The 25643-nt window shown below is 35.8% G+C and overlaps 1 protein-coding gene across 1 annotated transcript; it reads left to right on the top strand.

Annotated features, from left to right (window-relative positions):
* The first annotated feature begins 15452 nt into the window (after positions 1 to 15452).
* LOC113295093 lies at positions 15453 to 17633 on the top strand. The gene has a single exon (XM_026543448.1). The coding sequence runs from the start codon at positions 15453 to 15455 to the stop codon at positions 17631 to 17633; it is 2181 nt and encodes a 726-aa protein (XP_026399233.1).
* Positions 17634 to 25643: the final 8010 nt, after the last annotated feature.

The raw sequence follows: 25643 nt of genomic DNA, 5'->3' as shown, positions 1-25643 counted from the left end.
AAGACTCAAAAAATACACAATTAGATTAATCACAGAGAACCGATAATTAATCTAATCGGAATACACAACCAAACTAATCACAAAAGTAATCAATTTAATTGGTCATGCTCGACATAAGAAAACTTACGGATCAACAACTAATAACCAAAAAAGATGATGAATTTAGTTGAATATGCTCGACATAAAGTACCTCACGGAGCAACAACTAAGCCAAAACAATGACTCAGTCGACAGAGGTCAACATAAGACACCTTATGGAACAACACAGTATATACACAATTTCTTTAGAAGATATAATAGAATAGAATTATGAGTGATGGATAAGTTTTAGTCTCCACATACTTTTTGTTGATGAAGTTCCTCCAAGCTCTTCAGTAGATCTTCTTCTTCAATTGGTGAACTCCGTAAAGTTCTAAAACTCAACTACACACTTCTATCCTAATATGAGACATAATATAAGTAGACTAGAAATCAAGTATATAGTTTTGATCAACTAAACTTGACAAACAAGCTTAACATAGCAACACTTGCGAGTTCGACCGAGCAGTGCTCTAACAAACTTATCCTGAGGCAGGCTGACAACTTCATTTGTAGTCACTGCTGTAGCCGACTATTAGTATTTCTTGTAATACTATTTTGGAGAGGAGAGTAACCTAATTAGACGAAATCTCGTACGTCCACTAGTTCAAAGACTTATGTGGGATCAAGAAGCGTCTAGATAGCCCCGTCTGTGGGAAACTAGAATTTTCATCGTTATTTTAGTTTTCAATTATTGATTTGATTGACTAACGGTGGTTGAACCTTGATTGCACATAGTTTGTTTATTCTGAGAACCTTCTCTTCTGATATAAGGTTATTCGAACTAGATTAAGGATCGACTAAATCATTTTTTTAAGATCTTACGATAGGCTTGTGATCATCCATTATTAACATATTCCGTTTTGTGTGTGATCTATCACAAAGGAATCAAGTTTGGTTATGCAAGTATAGAAGAATACATTGAAGATTTGAAGATAAGAAGATTTCTTATTCGTTTCGTATCTTTGTGATTTAACTTCATGCATAAACTTGATCGGCTGGGATTCGACAAGATTTTGTTTATCTTTGATAGACAATTGATTTACTGGCAGTAGTAGATCGACAAGCTATCGGGTTATCTTGATAATTTAAATCTTGGTAGATCTTACCCAACAATTGAGTTTATTCGATTAAACGGAAGAGCCTTTATTGAACTCAACTATAATCTCTGATTTACTTCTTGTGATTGGAATAGTAGTTACCGAACGGATTAGTTTTTTACTGTTTCAGAAAATGATCCAGAGGAGTTGAGTGCTTGAAGTCTTCACAGCGGCTGAAGCAACTTAAGATAGTGGACTCTAGCTATCTTAAGATTCAGGTGTGTTGAGGAGATTGGCTTTAGACGCAGGGGTACTAAGGGAACTAGGAAACTAGGGGTAGTTTACTTGGTCTCAACTGTACGAAGTTGGTAGTGGTATTTATACAATGACTTAATTCTGAGAGTATTCAAAACTGGACTAGGTCCCGTGGTTTTTCTGCATTTGCGGTTTCCTCGTTAACAAAATCTTATTGTGTCTTTACTATTACTTTTCGTAATTATAAAAAAAAGTTAGTTATAGTTAAAAGTAAATAAACTTTATTTTAATCCAAACACTTGGGCGATCCCCATAGTTAAGGTTCAGATCCAGACTTATACTATATACTGATACCAAGTATATACCTTGTTATTGCCATCTTCTTGATAGTCTCTGTCTATATTAGATCACACAAAGTGTCGGACTTATAGGTTGATATTGAAAGGACTGCAGTGTACTTGGTACCCTCGTCATTTCAGATGACCTTGACCCAACCATTGGAGATGCTCTGAAAATGTAAAATCACAAATTAACATCTCCAAAGACGTGTGTAATCCTGGACAATGAAGAAAAACATGAAAAACATAAATTAATAAACACTCTACATGACCAGCCCCAGAAAAAAACGTAAATTTAAAATAAATGTTGCTGCAACATGGACTGCAGTAACCCAACAGTCCAGTTTTACTCTAATTCTTAGAGATGAGATCCATCCGTCTAAGATGTGATCGGGCCACATACATTTTTTATGTGGACCCTCTTTATATTTTGACACGTACTTAACTTAAAAATATGTCCCTTCCAAATCCCGTTAATTGCTTTGCTTATGGGGAAATAATCGTTTGGTCCTTTTTTAGGCGGTCCTAAGACTATTTGGTCAAGCGGGAAAAGTTGTTTCCTATTTGGCCATAATTATTTAAAAATATTAACTGGACAAAAATATCCTTCCGTACTGTTTCAGGTTTAATTTTCGTACTCTTCTATTCCTACAATTATTTGAGTTCATGCTCTCTGATGAACTCTGAACTTCCTCTTATTTTTGTACATGAGTTCATTCCCTTTGATGAACTATCATGTGTTGGTCATGATTATGTAGATCTGAGTTCATTATGTTTGATGAAACAACTTTTAAAAGGGGAAATAACATAGTTCATTCTTTAAAGTGAACACCCAACAAAACTTCCACTATTTATGACAAAAAACAGAGTTCATTCTTTTTAATGAACACACAACAGAATAAACCAAAATTCAAACTAGAACAGAGTTCATTCTTTAAAATGAACACCCAACAAAACTTCCATTATTACGAACAAAAAACAGAGTTCATTCTTTCAAATGAACACATAATCAAAGTTCATTATTATGAAAAAAAAACAGAGTTCATTCTTTCAAATGAACACCTAATCAAAACAAACTAAATTAAAACTTAAATAGAGTTCATTCTTAAAAATGAATACATAACAAAAAACATAGTTCATTTTTTCGGATGAACACATAACAAAACTTTTATTATTATGAAGAAAAAAAATAGAGTTCATTTTTCGAATGAACACCTATATCAAAAACACATATTTACAAAAATCAAAGAACAAAAAGATGATTTACAAATATTAAATGAAACTCACCAGAAAATCAAATCTTCATAATCTTCGAATCTTCAAATCAAATCTTCATAATCTTCAAATCTTCAACAGCAACAGAAACTCGTCTTCATCATTTTCATCATCTTCAACAGCAGCAGCAGTAGAGAAGAAGAAAACACAAAATCATCCTCGTCTTCATCATCTTTATCGTATTCAACAGCAGCAGCATCAACAAAACATTGACCAAGAAACACAAAATCTACATCGTTTTCATCATCTTCATCGTCTTCAACAGCAGCAGCACTGATATAGAAGAAAAACCCAAAACCTTCGTCGTTCATCTTCATCTTCATCGTCTTCATCATCAGCAGCAGAAAAATAAAAATGGAGAGAAGAGAGAAACTAGATCTGAAAATAAAGAAGAGAGAGAAAGTGAATCTGGAAATAAAATATTTTCTACTAATTTTTTTTTCCTATATATATGTTCCCAAATTCAAGGGTATTTCTGCCACTATAAAAGGAAAATTACATCATCCATGACATCATCCCGCTTGAGTATTGTCCATCCTAGGACCAAACAATAATATCTAGGACCAAACAACAATATATATTTTAAAAAAGGACCAAAAAGACAGTTGACTGGGTCAACTGGACCAAACTAGTTCTAATATATTATTATTAGGACTAATTGGTATTTCCTACTTTACTTATTGAGAAAAAGAAAGAAGTTGACAAAAAATAAAGACAAATTGTTAGGTAATATAACTGTTTTGGAATTTTGTTTTCTACTTTATATGACGTGTCGTTATATAAAGATGTGCCACATTCTTCAAGTATGTGGTCTGACCACACCGTAGTCGCACTGAGATGAAGCAAGTGACTTTGCCAGGGAAGAACAAGACCATCTACAAGCTCAGATCCACAAAAAGCGGAAGTTGTAGGTTTGTTCCAACCAGCAATATGTACAATGGATAAGAAAATGCACAACTTCAGTATAGAAGGCCACCGTGGAAGCTTAATAAACTTTTTGAATGGAAACCAACATCTATCTCTTGGCACAACAAAACTCTTTTAGAAGCGGCTACACACTACTTAGAACTTGTTATAACTTTTTGGGTTTTCAGTTCATGCATGCAAGCAGAATTGAAAATGAAGCAGCAAATACTTCTTGCTAAAGCGGCAAAATCTTTTAATTGTAATTTTGATCGGAAAGGCACTTCACGCTCTGTATTATTCAACAAATTCAACAATTTTCAATAGACAAATCTAATATTATGGGAGGTACCTTCCTTCCTCTGTATTAGATGGCTCTACCAATGATATAGACAAATCTAATACCATATGGAAGAAAATTTGGAGCTTATTACCATTTGCTATTTGGTGGACCATTTGGAAGGAGTGTAATAACAGACTCTACAACAATCATGCTAGAACTTCTTCTTAGTTAATCACAGCAGTAAAATGTTTGTTGTACTTTTGGGCTTTAAACTCTGACATTTTCTTAAGCATTTCACTTTAAACAATCATTTGTAATTGGGATGTAGTGATCCACTGAGTCCTTTTTTTGAGTACTTGTCACAGCTTTTGTGACATAACTTCTTTTTATAAAATTTTGCCCTTTTCAGTCAAAAAAAAAATGATATAATTCTGGCTTTGACCACTTCTTGGTTTTTTAATAGAATCTTACTAGTGGATTGCCCTGTCATAATGGCACGGGGGCGGAAGGAGTGTTGGTGTTATACCTATGCCTTCGTCGATAACCCATGTCATCGGTGGTGGTGGAGGCGGCGGAGGCATCTCATAGCAGACAGTTATTCGCAACAAATCTCTAGTGGTATGGCGCGGGGGCAGAAAATGCCGGCGTGTATCGGAATTGATATACCCACCCATTTATGATAAATATCTTTCATAGCATATGGTGTTGTTTATTTTGAATTTAATTGGTTTCCTTGATTTCAAGTAATATTTAGATCGGTTTCAAAAAGAAATTAAAAAAAAGAAGAAGGTAACATTTAGATCCATTGTATGTTGTCTATGTATCAAGCCAAGCTAAATTTCACAGCAGGCAGTCAATAAAACGAACAAATATAGTTTGCAGTTAAGTTCATCAGTAGAAAGGTTGATATTTGTGTTCTTTAAGTTACCAATCTATATATAATTTTTTTTTAGATTAGTCTATAACTGTGTCCAAAGAATAACAATCCTGTCATAATGGCACAACATTTATAGCAAATATGAAGTTAATTTTACCTGTGTGGTCATTTTTGTTTTTCTTTGAAGCAGCAGTTTATTCATGTTTGTACAAAGATTACTTTAATATTATTAGCAAGAAACCATTTGACCTTCGATTAATTTTTCTATTCCAAATGAAGTGGCAGAAAAGCCAAAGTTCCCTTTAGATTAGCTTAAGAAATTAAGACTCAGCAGGACACAAAAACTATCCGGAAAACTCTACACTTGGGACAATTGTTATTGTCCAGATATGGGACAATAAATCTGGGTCTTTAATCGTTCTCCTCTTCATCCACTACTAATCTCAATGCTAGAATCATTACCTTACCATTGAGATTGTGCCACCTCATGTCCAAGATTTGGACCATCCCCTGTTGTCCCTATCCCAGCTAAAATTCTGACACTTGGACTGCAATGGAACTCACTTGAAGTATCACGTGGGTCAACAGTCAAAACCTTGAATCTTAAAAAATGTAGGGTATTTGCGTAAATAGGGCTGGCAACGGATAACCGATATCCGATATCCATTTCCGAAATCCGACATCCTATAGGATTTTATCCGACATATCGGATATCGGATATCGGAATCGGATATTTTATCGGATATTTTCTCTTAACGATAACGATATTGGAATGGGCCTTTCCGTTAGGTTAATATCCGATATCCGATAGTCTAGGGGTGTACTTGTAATTTCCTACCCCTAGATATATGCTGCCGACAGGGATAACTCTAATCTATCGAAATCGACTTCTCTATTCGATTCTAGACTCAGAGACTCTATTAGAGGAGGAGCGTTTTTCATCAGAGAAGAAGTGTGATTCGAGATCGAGAAGTTGAGAAGGAAGTGACTCTCATCATCAGAGAAGAAGTATGATGATCAGTCATCATCAGAGACTCTCACAGAAGTAAGTCGATGTTTAATTTTGATGTTCAAAGTTAGGTTTCATTTTTCCCCAAAATCGACTGCATATTTTGATGTTCTTCTAATCTAATCGAAACCCTAAGCCCTAAGGAAGTCATGAATGTTTCTATGTTTTTAATTTTTGAGATTCTGAAAATCAATTTTTTCCAGATAAAATTAGGGTTACTAAAAAATTATCAAGTTTGTATAGGAAATTGGTTTCTGTCTTTCTGAATTCACTAAATCTGGTTTATATGAGAAAAAGGGTCATGGGGTTGCAGTTGGTTTCTTGTTGTTGTTTTTCTATGGTGATTTGTGAAGGAACATCAGAACATGACTAGCAATTAGAAATTAAGGTTTCTTTATCTTTCATTTCTCAAATAGTTGATTCCACTTTTCTTGAGGTTTTTTGATTTGGTGACTTGATTGATTGATTAGAAGGGTGAAGGGGGCTTTAAAATGTGGAATAAATATTGGTTTCTTCAATACTAAATTCATTTTTTTTTCTTGCTTTTGTGATTAGGTTTTGAGTTTCAGCTGCAAATTTCAGGTCTTCTAGGAGTTCACTCATTCTTTAAGTTGGTTGTTGCTGCTACTGCTGCTGTACATTCAAGGTTTGTCACTGTACATGACTTGATTTACTACTTAACTGATTAGATTTATGATTTATTCAGCAAGTATGTCTTACTAATACTATATTCATGTTGTTGTTCTCAGAATGTCTCATAAAGCATCCAACAGAGTTGAAACTTCAGGCACTCAACCAAATTCCGAACAACCAGAACAAGAAGATCAAAGTGTTGAATATTCAACAATTGCTTCAAGTTCAACACCTTCTTCAAGTAAGAGATTAGCAGAAGTAGCGAATGAAAATCATCCACTTGTTGTTGCTTTGTTGAAGAAATTGCGTACAACAAGGTCACCGGCATGGGATGAATTCACTAGGAGAATCATTGTACAACCTGTAAAAGGGAAGACAGATGAGGAAGAAGCTGTACTTATGGGTGAATGTCATCATTGTAAAAGGTTAGTACCTGCTCAGAGTGAACAAGGAACTACCCGCTTGTCTCAACATCTAAAAACCTGCCTTGAGAAGCCTGAAAACAAGACAGGACAGAGGAAGATTAGCACTGCATTTAAAAAAGGAGGTAATAACCAAGTTAAATTACTTAATTGGAAGTATGATCATATTTTTATGAGAGATTGCCTTGCTAGAATGATTGCTAAGCATGATTACCCTCTCAACATGGTTGAGCATTTCTACTTTAGAGAGTTTGTTAAGGATTTAAACCCTGCTGCTAAAATGCCATGTAGGAATACAAGTAGAGCATATGTTATGAGGTGTTATGCTGAAATGAAAGATGAATTGTTACTACAATTAGAGAAATTGACTTCCAAATGTAGTCTTACAACTGATATGTGGACTGCCAAATACACTAAAGATGGTTATTGTTGTGTTACATGTCATTTTATAGATGATGAGTGGAATTTGAAAGCCAAAACCTTAGCTTACATTGTAGTGCCGTCACCACATACAGGAGATGCTCTCTCAGATTTTATCAAAACTTGCACTTTGGAATGGAACATAGATAGGAAATTTTTCGCTTTGACTGCTGATAATGCTCCAGCTAATGGTGTTATGATGAGAAATCTTATCACTTGGCTAGATGGTAAAAATTGTTTGTTGCTTGGAGGAAAAATGTTTCACATGAGGTGTAGCAACCACATACTGCATTTGATTGTATTGTATGGCATGAAAGTAGCTGCTGAGTTTATAGAGGCTATTAAAGACTGTGTTAAATATGTAAAGTCTTCACAAGCTAGGAAAGAAAAGTTTGATATAGCATTGGCACAATGTAGATTGTCTGGAGAAGTTAGTTTAGATGTGGACACAAGGTGGAACTCCACTTTCATGATGCTTAAGAATGCAATTAAACTGCAAGAAGGTTTTGAAAGACTTAGTGAGTTTGATTCTGATTTCGATATTCTACCATCTAAAGAGCAGTGGGATCAAGGAATAGAAATATGTAAATGTTTAGAGGTTTTTAATACTGTTTCAACTCAGTTTGCAGGGATTAAGTATCCAACTGCAAATCTGTATTATAATGGGGTTTATGAAATTAACAAATGCATAAACAGTTGGGAAGATAGTGAGTTTTTTTATATCAAAGAAATGGGGTCGAAAATGAGAGAAAAGTTTAATGGATATTGGAGTGAGAGTAACTTGATTATGAGCATTGGAGTGGTTTTAGATCCTAGGTATAAGGCAAAATGGGTTAGGTACACATATAAAAGAATGTTTGGAGATGCTAAAGCTGCAGAACTTTATGAGAAATTCAAAACAGACTTGTTCAAGGTTTACAATGCATATGAATCTCAAAACAACACTGCAGCTCCTGCTTTCTTTAGAAACTCTGTCGCTCGCATGAATGTAAGAAGCTCAGGTGCATCAAGCACAGATTATGCTAGTTTTGTGTTGGAAAATGATGAAGATGATGTTCAGAAATCTGAGTTAGAGACATACTTAGCAGAACCAATTCTTCCAACTCTAACAGCTCAAGATGAAATGAACTTTGATATATTGGTTTGGTGGAAGATGAATGGTTGTAAGTATCCAACTCTGGCAAAGATAGCAAGAGATGTATTGGCTGTGCCAGTGACTAGTGTGGCGTCAGAGTCCATGTTCAGCGATGGTGGAAGGGTCCTAACAACTCATAGAACTTCACTAAGTCCAGATTTAGTCCAAGCATTGCTATGCTTAAGTGATTGGCTGCCAGACTTCTTTGATGCAGGCAAATCTTCGTTTCTTTTCCTTTACTTAATTCTTTTCCATATTAAGAACTGTATTAATATTAGATGAGCTACCATATGATTAGAACTGTGACAATATTCTTTGTGAATGCAGATATGGAAGTCGTCGACTGAAGTTGATGCAAAATGAAACCAGCAAAGAAGATCTAGTCATCTAGCCTTTTTTAGTGTAGTTTTTTGCTTGTAGTTGCAGACTCTGTTGTTGTTTGTTTTTCATGTGTGATGTGACTGAGGTGTTTGTGTGGTTTGTATTTCTGAACAAAAAAGACTGTCAAAAAACTTTGAAGAACAACCTAAATTTTCAGCATTTCTGCATTTGCTTCTGTGACAAGCGTTATCGGATTTTAACGGATAAATATCCGTTATCCGATAGACTAACGTTAACGATATCGGTTTGTATTTTTGATATCCGCCGGATGTTAACGGATATCGGATATCCGATAATTCTTAACCTTAACCTTATCGGATTGTCCAATATCCGGCGGATATTTATCCGTTGACAGCCCTATGCGTAAAAGCTTCCACCTGTCTAGCACTTCTCCTTTTCTTCCTCCTCTTCTTCTAAAATGGTGCTACTATGCTGGTACCGCCATCAATACTCATACCAGCTCTACAACATATATACATTAAGCTGACATTTTTTACTTGGTTCTTTAGTTTGTTTAATTGAATAAGTTTAATCTAATGGGTTTGTACAGAACCGAAAAAGATTGACGACACGGTGGTTGTGGTATTTGGTTGTGGCAAATGCTCGTGAACAAAATCAAAGTGGAAAGTAATTAAATTAGTCCAATTTCATGGTTTTATACAGAATTGAAAGAAATTGGTTGATGATTTTATACCAAAAAAATCGCGGTAAGGTGGTGGTGGTTACAGCGGCGATGGTGTTGTGTAATTAATGGTGAATCTGGTAATGATGTTGCTAGTGTTAATTTGTGTATGAAACTGAAGGAGGGTGGTGATAGCGAAGACTGAAAAAGAGTTGGTTAATAATTAGTGATGGAGGAGGAGGGTGGTGGTGGTGGTGGTTTTTGAAGATTTGTGGTAGTGGTTGTCGGAGATTTAAAAATTCGATAAAAGAGATTTGTTGTGGTAATCGGATGAGAGAATTGGTTTTGCTGAAACTGAAAACACAGATAAGAAAAATGAGTATAATTGTCCCTGGTTTATTACAAATTACGACAAACTAAGAAGAAAGATGAAAAACACGGAGGTTAATTAGGTCTTTAGAGCAACTGCACTGGTGCGAGTATAATCAAAGACCAAAGAGGAAAAAAAAAATCAAATTTTGGGTTTAGTATGGTGTGTGACGCTACGGTGGAAAGACTAAATTTGATCAGACGTACATTATACGTTCGCCTGGTGTGGGGCGTAGACTATACCAACACCTGATTGGGTAGATCCTAAAAAAGAAAAAAAAAATGAAAGAAGTGGGGCGGAGGTATAAAGCCCGCCCCACTAAAATGGTTTTGAAAACAAAGAATGGGGTGGGGGTATAATGCCCGCCCCATACAAAATAATAAAAAAAAAATGGGGCGTGGAATATACGTACGCCCCATGTGGACCGTAGACTATACCAACGCCAGATGTGGGGCGTGGAATATACGTCCGCCTGATGTGGGACGTGCACTATATGTCCGCCTGGTGGTGGGGCGTGAAGTATACCAACGCTCGACTATATTTGGGTTTAGTCTTGGTCCCAGACCAAATATACTCTGGGTTTTAGTCGTTGATCAAAATTTGATCGATAGTACGTTCCACTACGTCTGTTCAAAAGACCAAATATTTGGGTTTACTCTCCCACTGTGGACGCTCTTAGTGTACCCGTCCGGACCAAAATGAGGGTCGTCCGACTCGTACCAAACAAATCATTTTGTGTTATATTATAGATTCACAAAAAAAAAAAAAAAAGATTAAAATCGTGGGTTCTCAATTGTCGCTCAAACCAGTTAATCAAATACAGATGGAGCCAAATAAAGAGGACAAAATGGAGGGCGGGAAAAACAATGGAATCAGTTATTAACTCATAATTATAATTTGTTTGACGCTGAAGATAATATTTATTCAAATAGGCTGCTACAACAAATTAATTAACATATAGCTCAAATCTATCTGATTTTAATCAATGGCCTATACTTATTGGTTTTCCATTGGTTTTTGGTTCGTTTTTCAGATCAAACCAAAACCGAACCAATAATGTCGGTTTTCAATTTTTTTTTACCATAACTAATCCATTAGTAAATGGTTGGTTCGGTTTCTTTCTTATCGGTCTGTTTCGATCCGGTTCCGGCGGAAAACCGAAACCATGTTCAGCCCTACTCGTACCAAACAAATCATTTTGTGTTATAAATTCACAAAAAAAATAAAATAATAATAATAATAATTGCGGGTTCTCAATTGTCGCTCAAACCAGTTAATCAATCACAGATAGAGCCAAATAAAGAGGACAAAATGGAGGGCGGGAAAAACAGTGGAATCAGTTATTAACGGATAATTATAATTTGTTTGACGCTGAAGATAATATTTATTCAAATAGGCTGCTACATCAAATTAATTAACATATAGCTATCCCTGATGCTAACTCGAGAGATTAGAATTTTACCACAAATCAGCAATATATTAGAGTACTAAAAGATAAGGTCAAGCGATTAGTTAAGCGAAAAGTCAACCTTAGTCAACTGATTTTTCAATCCTCGTTTTTGATTTAATCTGATTTCATCCTCTTCAATCTTATCTTCTAGCTGTTTTTCTGTCTGAAATCTTTACTGATCGAATTTATTATGCTTTAAATTTGTCTGATTTCCCCTTTTTTTTTGCCCTAATTTTTCCATTTGTTTTTTTTTCCCTTTCTTTACTGTTTCTTTTCCTTTAATGATTATGTTTGTCTCTCTTTAATGGCAGATTATCTTCAGTAATCCCTCTTTGCCCATTCATCAGTGTTTCAGCTATGTCCCATTACATCAATTGGATTGATTTAAGTTGGCTTCTCAACAGTTGGCATCTATCAAGTTGGCTTTGTTTCATGGCAGTGGTGCATCGGTATGTGTTCGATCTAATCTTCAAGATAACTTTTACCTGGGTTTATCAGATTGGGTATCTAAACTTTTCTCTCGAGCATGTTTATCCTTTTACTCTTCAGGATAACTTCACTTTTTATACTTTCTCTTATTGCAACACTTTTCATCCATATATTCATATTCAGCAAACCTATGTTTCCTCCTTTAAGACACCTCTTGCTGAAAATGTTTATAAATTCCATCATCGTCTCAGTATCTTTCATACTCTTCGTTTTGTGTCTAAGTCTCTTACCTGCATCATGGTTAGACCCCATCTTAATCTTATTACTCAACAAATGGAGGATGCATCTTTATCTGATGAACCTATTCGAAGGAGGGTTATCTCTCACTCTAATTCTGCAATCCTTGCTGGTATTAGGGATTGGAGATTTTCTTTAGCTGGAAAGTTGTATGCACCGGGTATAATGATATGGCAGGATGCGGAGAGAGCTGCAAGAGCTATTTGGCCTCATCTTATAAGAAATAATCAATGGTATGTGCAAGTTCGATCTCTTGACCCTAATATTTTTAGTATCAAATTTCAAAACCCTTCTGACAAAGATTCTATTTTATTCGGAGGATCTTGGAACCTAGATGGTCATTTAATTGTCCTTAAAGACTGGAATCTAACTATAGACTTTCGTGATCTGGATTTTACCGTTGCTCTTTACTGGCTTGAGTTTAAGAATTTGTTACCTGAGTTTTCTTACCCTGAGATTCTTAGAATTATTGGTAATATTGTTGGTGAAACTAGATTGGTAGAACCAAATGGTATAAATCCTCCTACTTCTTACAAATACAGAGCTTTGGTTATGATTGATGTTAGAACTCCGTTAATCTCTGGCATTTATGCTGCAAGTGCTGCGGGTATTACTAGATGGGTGGGTTATTTTTATGAAAAGCAACCTTATCGTTTATGTTAGGAATGCAAAGTTGTTGATCATTCAGATGCTGATTGTGAAGAGATGAAAGCTCGGAGGTTACAAATGGAAGAAACTGTTAGAAATTTTGGCTTTGTTGAACCTATTCTTCCTCAAGTTAGAGATCCTCAAGAGGAAGCTCAGTTGTTCCTTCAGCATGGTTCTGCTCGTCGTTCTAGACTCAGACAACCTTCTCAGATAGAATCTAGACCTCTTGATGGTATGCACATCTCTTATTTTACTGCCACTGATAATGATGCTGCTTCGTCTTGTTCTTCTGTATCTCAAGCTGAATCTCAGAGTGTTCTTAGTGCTATGGAAAGCACTAGTTGTAAAATGAAGAGAACTAGACAGTGTCCTACTTTTGTGATTGTTGATCCGCCTCAGTCCGATAACATGGTTCAAGATCCTGTTGAAAGTCAAGAATCCAATGCTGAGGCTAATGTTTGGGACATAGCTGTTGAGGCTTTACAAACTCAGATTCGCACTGCTGCTTGGGTTCAGGTCTATATCTCTAATCTTTTCTATCTTTATTTTAGTTTTTTCTCTCTTATAACTTGTTTTATTTGGTTTCCCGTTTCTTGGTTTTTTTACACTCTTTTTCTTCTTTTCTTTTGGTATGTTATTATGAAAATTTCTCTCGTGGAACTGCCAAGGTTTTAACAACCCTCATACTAGAGACTATTTTAAATTTTGCTTGACTCATTATGACCCTGACATTTTTTTCATCTCTGAAACCAAGTCTCAGGCTGCCAAGATGCATATGTACTTATCTCATACTAAATATCTGAATTATTGGTTTCATCCTTCTATAGGGCTCTCTGGAGGTATTGCTTTTTCTTGGAAAAATGGTATTGATTTGCAACTTATGCACACTACTCATAATACTATTCATGCCATTATTACCTCTCATAATCATAAGCCTGATATCCTTCTTACTTGTATGTACGGTGACAATAATTCTGCTGATAATCAGGATCAATGGCAGTATTTATTAGACATGAGTCATAATGTTAACATTCCTTGGGTGTTAATCGGTGATTTGAATTTCACAATGACTGATTCTGAAACTAACAGTAATCATCCTTCAACCAATTATCATTCTAGACATATTAGAAATATTGTCAACCAATTAGGTCTTATTGATATAGGTTATCATGGTTCTGATTATACTTGGTCAAATCATAGAGCAGGCAATGATCATACTTCTGTTAGACTGGACAGAGCTCTTGTGAACTCCCTTTGGATTACTAGTTATGATACGGCTCATCTCCAACACATTGCACCTCTTGCATCTGATCACAACCCTATTTTGTTGCATTCCATGCCTGATTCTAGTAGATCATCTCCATTTGAACTTTATAAATGCTGGTTTCAAGTGCCGTCTTGCTCAACTACTATTCACAACAGCTGGACTCAATCCTTTCAAGGGTCTCCTCCTTATCAGTTCTTTTGTAAACTTAAATTTACTAGAACTGAGCTGCAGAAATGTAAAAAAGTATCTTTTGGTAATATTGAAGCTCAAATTCATTCTCTTCATCAACAACTTCAACTTTGTCATGACCAAAATATGTCGATTACTCATCCTGATGTTCTGCAATTAAATTCTTCTCTTCAGCAATGGTTAACAATTCAAAAAGAATATTTTATGCAGCAGGCAGGTGCACATATTTCTGAGGCTAGCAGAAATACAAGTTATTTTCATACAATGGCTAATTTTAATAAGAGGAAATCTAATATCCAGGCAATTAAAGGTCCTCTTGATATTTGGTATGATACTAAACCAGAAATTGAAGACATCTTTCTTAAGCATTTTTCAGCAATCACTACTACTACGGATCCTCTTCAAAACAGGGAAATCTTGAATAACTTTTCCCCTTGTGTTTCAGATGCTGAAAATTTAAGTCTTATTGTTGTTCCAGATATTGCAGAAATCAAAGAGGTTGTTTTCCGTATGAGACCTTGGGCTTCTCCAGACAACGATGGGTTCCAAGCTGCTTTTTATCAGCGTTGTTGGGACATTGTTGGATTAGAGGTAACTGCTATGGTTCAACATTTTTTTACTACTCATCATATGCTTAAAGCCTTAAACCATACACACCAAGTTTTAATTCCTAAAATCCCTTACCCTCAGACCCCAGCAGATTATCGGCCCATCAGTCTTTGTAATGTCAGTTACAAAGTCATCTCAAAAAATTTATCCAATCGTTTGAAAGTCATTTTACCAAAAATCATTTCCCCTACTCAGACTGCTTATGTACCTGGCCGACATATTTATGACAATGTAATCATCGCTCATGAACTTCTTCATACAATGAAAACAAAGAAAAACAAATAAGTTTTAGTGGGATTGAAACTAGACATGTCGAAAGCTTTCGACAGATTAGAATAACCTTTTTTACTGTCCATTTTATCTCGTCTTGGTTTTCACGCTGATTGGATTAAAATGATAGAGCAGTGCATTTCCACTACAAATATCTCCTTGTTGATTAATGGATCTCCTAGTGCCACTTTTTCTCCTTCAAGAGGTGTTCGTTAGGGGGACCCCTTGTCCCCATATCTTTTTCTCTTTGTTATGGAGGCTTTATCTAGATTTCTGCAAAAACATGTTGAATATGGTCATCTAAGAGGTATTCAAATTAACAAGCATTATCCTTCTATTAACCATCTGTTTTTTGCAGATGACTGTTTGTTATTTTTTCAAGCTTCTCCAACTCATATGCGGCATCTTCAACATCTTCTTACTTCTTTTGGCCAAGCATCAGGTCAAATCATCAACATGCAAAAATCAACAATATTCTTTAGTAATCATTCTCCTCCTGCTCATAAGAACAACATCATTAATATTTTGCAAATGAAATGTATGGGCCTTGGTGAAAAGTATTTGGGAATACCTCTTCTTATGCACAGATCAAGTCAGAAAAATTGTCAAGGTATCTTAGATAACATGAATTCAAGACTGCGGGGTTGGCATAGCAAATTGATTCCTCAAGAAGGTAGAACAACTCAGCTTAATTCTGTTCTTAGTATTATGGGTATGTATCAGATGCAAGTTTTCAAATTACCTAATACAACTATTGCTCACATGAATAGGATTCAGAGGCAGTACTGGTGGCATAATTATACCAATCATAAGTCTCCTCGTTTTATTTCTTGGGACAATGTCAGTTTGCCTAAAAAGCTTGGGGGCCTAGGTTTGAAGAATCTTAAGAACTATAACTCAGCTTTTTTGGCGAAGTTAGCTTGGAATCTGTTGCATAACCAGGATGCTTTATGTGCTAGGATTTTAAAAGGAAAGTATTTTTCTTTTCATGATTTACGTTATCATCCTCCTCCTCTTGCAAATAATGGTAATTGGATTTGGCAGAGTATTGTTCATGGTCTTCAGATTGTTCTTAAACAGGGAAAATGGAAAATTGGTAATGGTACAACAATCAACATCTGGACCCATAACTGGATTCCAGATTTAAATGCTCCTCTTCAAGACTGGTATGATCTTCATCTCAGTAATTATCAGCGGGTTTCTCAGCTTATTGATACTTCTTCTTCACAGTGGAATGTCCCTTTACTCAGACAATTATTTACTTCTTCTCAAGTTGATTCGATCCTTACAATTCCAATTCAGTTAGATCAACAAGACTCTCTGGTATGGACTCTCACTGCTGCTGGTATTTTCACAACTAAATCTACTTATCATCATCTTTGTGAAAGTCAACACAGTGTTGCTGTCGCTACTACCTTGTCGACAAAATTCTGGCTGAAGTTCTGGAAGTTGCAGATTCCTTATAAGTTTCAACTGTTTCTCTGGAAGATTTTTCAGAATTACCTACATGTCAAGACTAAGTTGTTTCATCAGAATATAGTTACATCTTCAGATTGTGTTCTCTGCAACAACAATCATCTTGAAAGTGTGGATCATCTAATGTATCATTGCCCTTTCGCTGCTGCCATTTGGAGACATTTCATTCTTCAGTTGTATCAATATTTAAGTCAGCATCAACATTTTATTGACTGGATTCGAAATTGGCAATCTCCTGACTCTGAAATCAGCATTTACCACTTATCTAAGATCATCCACATCATTGCTTGCATGCTACACACTATTTGGAAACATAGATGCCAAGTTATTTTTAATAATGCTACTCCTAACATTACTGTAGTCATCCATAGCATTACAAATTACTTGCATTTCCATCATCTCACATTATTTGACAATACTGTCATTCCTGTTAGAAATAACCTTAGACTTGATCTTCCTTGGCAACCTCCTCCTCCTGGTTTTTTGAAGATTAATATAGATGCTTCATTTCATCCTAATTTTAATTTAGCTGGAATTGGTATCCTAATTCGAGATCATGCAGGACGCTTTGTGGCATCAAAAGGAGCCTTGAAGAGGACTCACAGTGCATTTCAAGCAGAGGCATGGGCTCTGGTTGAAGGTATGAATCCAGCTCTGTCCCATGGATGGCATCAAGTTATCTTAGAATCAGATAACTTAAATATGTGTAGGTTTGTTCAACAACAACATCCTCCTCCTCCTTGGAGGAGTTTACCTCTTTTGAAGAGTTGTATAAATATGTGTAATAATAGTTCTCTAGCTTGGTCTTGTAATCATGTTTATAGGTGTTGTAATAAAGCAGTTGATGCTTTAGCAAAAGCTGTTAGAAGGTTGTATCTGAATGAGGAATGGTGGTATCACCCACCTGACATGTTAATTCCTCATTTAAACTCTGATGTAAATTTTCCTCATGTTTAATAATATTACTCCTTTGTTAAAAAAAAAAACTCGAGAGATAGGAATAGATCTTAGATGGAAGAAATTAAGTTACACACGCAAATAGCCAAATTACAAGCTGTCTATATATGAGCGTATTATCTACAATTTCTGGTTATTTAGAAGATGAAGCAGGGAAACAAGCAATGCAAGCAAGCAAAAAAATGGCAGACAAAGCTCCATCATCTTCACCAAGGAAACTACTCCTCTTAAATTTTGAAGCTTTTCCTTTGTTGCAATTCATCAACTGTTGTTGTTGCTGCTGATGTTGTTGATGCTGGAAGTGTCTACTTCTGTTTGTCGCATCATACACCGTCTTTGACACCATTTTTAAATCAAGCGGACTACTGATTGCAATAAATCTAGAGAGGGAGAGAGAGACGTATGATGTTAGTCCGTGGGAAACAGGTTCACATGCATGGCCTTATTTATAGGCTACGAAACTGATAAGATACCCGTAATTGTTTACTATTACTCTCAACTTATTTGTGTAATCATTTGAGTAATTAAATTATTCCATCTTTTATATAGCATTTGATATAAAATTGTCTTGGACCCTCCTTTGAATCAACTGTCTACCTTAACAAAATTGGCGTATGCTCGGGTGTTGAATATTGATTCTTTAATATTTGAGCTTTAAATCTTTTGTACTCATTTTTTTCGATTAAAGAAATTCTTATTTATCAATAACAGAACGTTTGTTATTTTCTTTGTGTCATAAATAGAATAGAAAGTGAGATTGTAAATCAACGGACGATAGTAAATGATAGGGTAGAAGTAGACTTCAAGAAATCTCTTTAACTTCGTCGCTTGAATATGAACGGCGTACCAAGGTGCCAAAAAACCAAAATTAGATCACCAAAAACAGCTAAAGTAGGGGTGTTATAGAACGAAACCATTATGAGACATTAATTTTGTTCACGATGATGATTAATTAAGTTAAAACGCCGAACAAAATTGTTGGGGGTCATCAATAATACTTGGGTTATTTTGTTTTTGGTACTCAGGTTTTGTCCAACTTTAGAATTTGGTCTAACATTTGTCCAGCTTTGAGTTTGGTACTTGGAGTTGACGTTGACCTGCATTGACCGTATGAAATCTAACTTAAATTATTTTAAATTACTTTTGATTAACTTTATCATTTAATATATTTATAAATTGACAATTTTACCCTTCTTTTTTGATAAATGTTAAGATACCATATTCACTCTTTATTTCCCTTCTCGTCTACTACAGAGAACAAGAAACTTCCAGAACTTGCAGCCGTTGGAATTGATGGTGATTCAAATCTGTAGTAGTTCATGTTTACAAGAGTATGGGAGATGGTGAAGATGAATTGAAGAATTGGTAGATAAATCACAGATGTGTATATATCCGCATATCCTTTCTTGAGTTTAGCTCTCATAACTACCAGATTTGAAGATGGGTTTATATCAGAGATGGGTTTAATTGATAAAAAAATTAATTAGTTCTACTGGTTGTTTAATAATTGAAGAATTGGTACAACAGATCATTCTAGAGTTTGAAGAAGTTAGGTCTGAAAAATTGAGGGATTTTGGATTCTGCCGAGTGTTGATGGTAGTGTTTGAAATTGACAAAATTGGAGAAGAAGATGATGATGTTGTTGGATCAAATCAGAAGATGGCGAATAAAATTACCTGAGAAATCAATATTAGAGAAGGAGAAATTAACTGAGGCAAGTGAAATCAACACTTCACTCGGGATAATTGGGATTTTATGGGTCATATCATCTCGGTATGTATATGATTTTAGATCTTGTTCAATTTTATTTGGTTTAAGTTCTCAAGAGAAAAACCATGTTCGATTTTCAGTACTCAGTGACAGTGTCTATTTGTCAATTGTTTATGGAAGTGCAACATCTATTTAGTTGTTTCTTAGCTGGATACGTACATCCTGTTGATATATAGAAGAATGAAAATTTGAGTTATAGGATAATGGATAGGTCAAAATTGATTGATTCTATGTTTGGCAGTGTTCTAGAAAAAGAACATATGAATTATTCGTGGAGTATGCTGATAGTTTATAAGTTGATTGAGAATCCTTGAGCGATAATGAATAATGGGTTGTGATTGTATCAGTTTGATTAGTTTTTAATGTTCTTAATTCATACTTTTAAATAATTTTATTGGTTCATCAATTGTAGTACAGAGTCTTGGAGGCGAGTGTGGTTGCAGAGTCGTGAAGGGAAAGACGACGACGTAGAAAAATTATTAGGTCAAGGAAAATGTTGAATCATGACCGTAGGATTAATGGATATATACCTTAGTCATTGGATGCTTGCCCATATTAGGGATATAATTGTAAACTGATATAATTTATTTTTTAAAATTAATTAAAATCTAGTCTTAAACAGTCAACACAGGTCAACGTCAATTCTAAATACCAAACCCAAAGCTGGATAAACGTTAGATCAAACTCTAAAACTGGACGAAACATGAGTACCAAAAACAAAATAACCCATAATATTTTCCAATTATTTTGATTAATATGCCTGAAAAATGCATAGACTGTATGTAGCTGAGATTCGGTCTCTTTCCTTCATGTGCCATGCCCATGTCCCATGTGAGCATGTTTCCCCTGTCCGGTCTATGTCCATGGTCCCCCTAGTTTTATTTGGGACCCTTGTTATTGAACTCATGTTACGGTTTGGTATTAGTATGGGTATATACTAATTGGACGACTGCAAGAAGGTTTTCCCAATCAAAGTGACAATATATTTTAGATCTTTAATTAACGGAAAATGGGGTATTTGTCCAAATATTTTTAAAGCATGGTTCAAATGGACGAGTAAAAATTTGTATGGCTGAAATGGACACCAAAAAAATAACAAGGATGAAATTAGATTCATCCTGACTTAAACTTAAAAAATAGCAAGGATGAAACTGGATGCATCCTGATGTAAATTAAAAATAAGAAAAAGTATTTGAAAATGGGTATGATGAAACTGTTTACATCCTGGCTATTTTTAAGTTTTTGTCCATTTAAACAATATCAAAATCAAAATGTCTTTTTCACCCAGGAATTGCTGATTTTGGTCTTTTTAACCAATTTTGTGTTTAATTAAACATGCTAACGAAATCAAGTTGAAGTAAAGATCAGGAACGTATAAAACACGATATAATCTCATATTGTCTCCAAACACCACAATTCCTTCACATGGAGCAATTATGTACGTGCCGTTCGGAAGTTTTACGGAAAAAAACCTATTTGATATGTTTACACAGAAACTCTTTACTTCCTGTCATATTCTTTATTTGAAGAATTAAGCATATTCACAATAGCTTCCCACTGTGCATCAGTGAGAGTATTAGCAAGTGACACTCGATCTTGTAAAGAAAGATAGCCTCCGATTGAATTCGCATCAATTTTCATAAGTGCGGTATTAACAACAATTTGTCCATCCTGTTCATAATTATCACCCGGAGAAATCGTCGTACCCGTATAATCTGAAGAATGTAAGTAATATGGTGAAATTGAATTAATTTTAGGTTTACCATTAGAAGTCGATTCTTCCCCAACCATGACGCTAAGCTTTGGCGCAAACAAGGGAGAGATCAACTTCTAGGTTATTTCGATTCAAAATTGGTCAATTAACCCAATAACGATAATTCCTGGGTGAAAAAGACATGTAAAATTTGATATTGTTTAATTGGACGAGAATGTAAAAATAGCCAGGATGTAAACAGTTTCATCTTACCCATTTTTAAATATTTTTTCTTATTTTTAATTTACATCAGGATGCATCCAGTTTTACCCTCGTTATTTTTTAAGTTTAAGCTAGGATGAATCCAATTTCATTTTTGCTATTTTTTTGGTGTCCATTTCACTCATACTAATTTTTACTCGTCCATTAGAACCATGTTTTAAAAATATTTGGGCAATTGGCCCAATTTCTCATTTCGATTTCGGCTCTGATGCCATGAAACGACAAAATTTAGAATATTAATCGAAGTTTTCTTATTGAAAAGCTTAGTTTACAAAAAAAAACTGTGAATTAATAGATGGAGATAAAACAAATCTACACATAATAAATATATTTCCTAACTAACAAAATACATAACCATATATATAAAATATAAAATAAATAAATATCTCCTAATAGTAAGAAAATATTTTGTTGAGATGCGTTGGATTGGATAGTGTATAGAGACTCGAATCCAAAATTCCAAATAGCTTCATTTTTTTTTCAATCGATAAAGAAGACATATAGATCAAAAACGAAGAGGGTCCAAAAGACTTGTACCACCCTTGAAGATACAAAAACATAGAAAAGAAAAGAGCAAGAATTAAGAGGTAACATGCTACCTCTTAGAATTAGAGGAAATCAAAATAAAGCTTTGGCCAATTTGCCATTACATCCCTATAAGAAGCAGCCTCCATATTCTTGTAAATGAGACCCCAAGTAAAAAGAGTATACATGATCTTATGCTGCACAAACTACCTTAGTGTTTATTGTGTCTGAAAAAGCTCTTGAATTTCTTTCTAACCAAATACAGTAAATAATGGGCACTGAAATCATTCTCCAAATCTGAGATTGTTGAGAAGAAATGAGAGACAGATTCCAAGAGCATTGTAAACAAATCTGCTGGCATATTGAACTTTCAACTTAACTTTTCTTGAAAATGAGACCAAATTTTCCTAGCAAAGTTGCAATGCTGGAACAAATGATTGATTGCTTCATTCTTGAAAAAAAGAAGAAAAAAAGGTACCGGTTAGTTTGCATTTTGGGTCAGATTCCCACAAAGTGAATTATAAAGTACAAAAAATTACCACCAATAGTGTACTGTTTTTACCATCATGCAGTAAAAAAAGCGAAAAAGCTAGGGTTTCACGTGGTTGGGCTCCGGTTTTCTCTCCCTCAAAATTTTCTTGGCGTTCACAAGTTTTCTTTTGATTTTGCGCTCTAATGGCGCAAAATCAAGACAATAATCCACCAGTTTTTGTTAATAGTTATGATAATCAGCCAACAAGGATATGGAATCAATCAAAATCAAAAACTATCTATATCCCTAAGAACTATGCTGTTAACCCTAATGCTTCCGTGTTTGGAAGCCAGTTCGAAGAAGATGGAGTTTCAAACCCTAACGCTGCAATTCCTGAAGCGTTTAGGAATCATGGTGCAAACCCTAACGCTGCTATTCCTACAGCGTTTAGGAAGGTGATGGGGACGGACATTCATGGCGGGTCTAGGAAGGAAGATGGAAATCATAGCTTGTTTAGGAAACCGGGTGATGATGGTGTTATGGAAGGATCCTATGCAGCTATATTAAAGAGAAGAACCCATGTTTTATCAAAGATTGATGCCGAGACACTTTCTCACCCTCCAATTTTCTCTTCAACAAATAATGATGTTTTGATCAAGATCCCACGAGACACTCATACAAGGATTAAGGCTGTGTGGAGATTTAGCTTGGTTGGTCGTTTGGTTTTTTTCAAAACCCTAAAATTTGATGATGTTAAAAGAGAATTATTGAATCAATGGAAGCTATCTGGTTCGGTTCAATTTATTCCATGGAAGAAGGGATATTTTGTTATTAAGCTAGACAATGAAGATGATCGTAAACGTGTAAGCTATGATGGTCCATGGAAGATTCACTCTCCAAACGGAATTCAACAGCTTAAAATTCATCCATGGACACCTATGTTTGATCCTGGGAAAGATAAGATTACTAGAGCTGCAGTTTGGGTTCGCTTCTCAGCTTTGCCAATGGAGTTTTGGGATGAAGAGACGATTTTTAGGCTGGCAAGAGGACTTGGTAGGCCGGTTTCGGTTGATCCGCGTACTTTGCGCCATGAATATGGTTACTTTGCGGCAGCTCTGGTTGACATAGACTTCTCTCAACCTTTGAGACGAATTTTGATTGATGGTGAAGAGAATGATGAAATTTTTGTTCAGGAATATGAAATTTTAAACAGGCCCAGCTTTTGCGATTATTGTAAATCTATTGGCCATAAAAAATCTGATTGTAGAACAAAAAAGTTTGATGATTTGAAGGATAGGGCTGAAGTTGAAACTGATCCTGAGATTAAAAAAGCAATTGAGGCGGATATGGATGATCTTAAGAATTTTTGGCAAAAGGAACGAATCCCTAAAGGTAAGAAGCATATGCCATCGGATGTTCCAACAGAAACCGAGCAATCTAAACATGGTGAGGAGGCCATAACGTTGAAGAAGAAGAAATCTATCCTTGAGATAGCAACTGGAACACGTACTATCTTTTCTGAGCACAGTGAGAGTGCTGGTGTTACATTAGAAGATGATGATACTATATTGGATCACACTGAAGATGCTGCCTTGTCCGTGCCGCATATTGCTGCAACTCATAGTGCTGAAGCTTGCAGTGATATTCAGTCCGTGCAGCTAAAGGAGGATGGTGGCTTATCTAAGCACCGAGGAGATGTTGCTAATACTGGTGAAGACGCTTTACCTGGTTTGCGTAAAGAAGATGTGGAATCTGTCCGCAATGATGATGCTGAATTGGTTTTGCGAAGTGTTGGTGTAGCACTTGAGGAGCTGGTGCATGATAATTTATCTAAGGAAGATGATGTTGATTTGGAGATGCAAGAGATGGAAGCTTATAGAAATTAAGAGGCTATGAAGGAGGCAACTAGGCAACGGGAGGCTGATGCTGAAGCTGCCAAAATTCAACAAGATATTGCTAGAGCTAAGCTAGAGAACTTGAGGAAGCAGGTTTTGGACTTGCATCATTCTCCGGCTAATTTTCCAATTGTGGCTGTTACCGAGGACGCTAGTTTTAGTGAGGCCACTAGGACTTCAAGAAGATCTTCACCAGCTAGATCTTTGGAAAACTTAACACTTTCTAATAGATTTGAAACTGGGACCGAGGAGATTGATAAGGTGATTGTTGAAGCTGATGATGTGATTGAAGATGTAGTTGCAACTAACACTTTAAGCATAGCTGAGGAGGATGCAAGAACTTTGGAGATTCTTGCTAATAAAGAGCTATCTGATCATGAGAAGAAGGAGTTGGCGGAAAAGAAGAAAAAATCTAAAGCTCCTAAGAAGAAGACAGCTACTGCTGTGGCTACGGTGAGTCAAGTTCAAACTCGAAGTGGAAAATCTTCTAGACAGGGTTCGGGAAGCCCTTCAAAGAATAGAGTTAATTAATGCGTGTCTTCTATTGGAATGCTCAAGGCTTGGCCAAGGATGGTGCAAGGGCCAAGTTGAATGAGCTTTACTACTTGCACAAACCTGACGTTATTTGTATTGCGGAGCCTCAGGTTCGTTGCACTACACGTTTTGTTAGGAAGCTTAATTTGCTTGATTTTTGTGAAGATGTTATTACTAATGAAGTGCATGGTCAGAAAGGTAATATTTGGGTCTTTTGGAGGAATACTCTTGCAAGGCCGAATGTCTTATCTTCGTCTAAGCAGGCTATCACTTTGGATTTTTCTGGGAGTCTTGTCACGGCTGTGCATGCTTCTTTTGATGCGGTTGAAAGGAGATCTCTTTGGCGTCAATTGGGTCTGGGATATATTTCCGTTCCATGGTTGGTGTTGGGGGATTTCAATTGTGTTCTGCGTCTTGATGAGAAGAAGGGTGGTAGGCCGATCAAAGAAATTTATATAAATGAGTTTCGAAGTTGGATATCTGACAATGGTTTGGTTGAGGCCGATGCTATTGGGAAGAAGTATACTTGGTCCAATTGTCGGAGTGGTATGCATAGAATTGTTTCTAAACACGATAGGGCCGTGATTAATGGTGCGTGGCTTGATAAGTTTGCTAACTGGAGGTGCAAAGCTTTGCCGAGAATCTGCTCGGACCACTCTCCTCTTTTTGGTTTTGCTTTTGACAGTCCTAGGCCGAAGAGAGCTCCTTTTAGAATTCAGAAGATGTGGCTTTCTCATCCATCATTTTTGGACTTCGTCAAAGACAATTGGAGTGTTAGGCTGGATGGTGCTCCTCCTTTTGTTTTTTCATCAAAGTTGAAGCGGTTGAGGGAGGCTTTG

The sequence above is a fragment of the Papaver somniferum genome, chromosome 7 (genome assembly GCF_003573695.1).
Source record: "Papaver somniferum cultivar HN1 chromosome 7, ASM357369v1, whole genome shotgun sequence".
In the NCBI taxonomy this organism is placed as follows: domain Eukaryota; kingdom Viridiplantae; phylum Streptophyta; class Magnoliopsida; order Ranunculales; family Papaveraceae; genus Papaver; species Papaver somniferum.
This window is presented reverse-complemented; position numbering and strand designations above follow the sequence as displayed.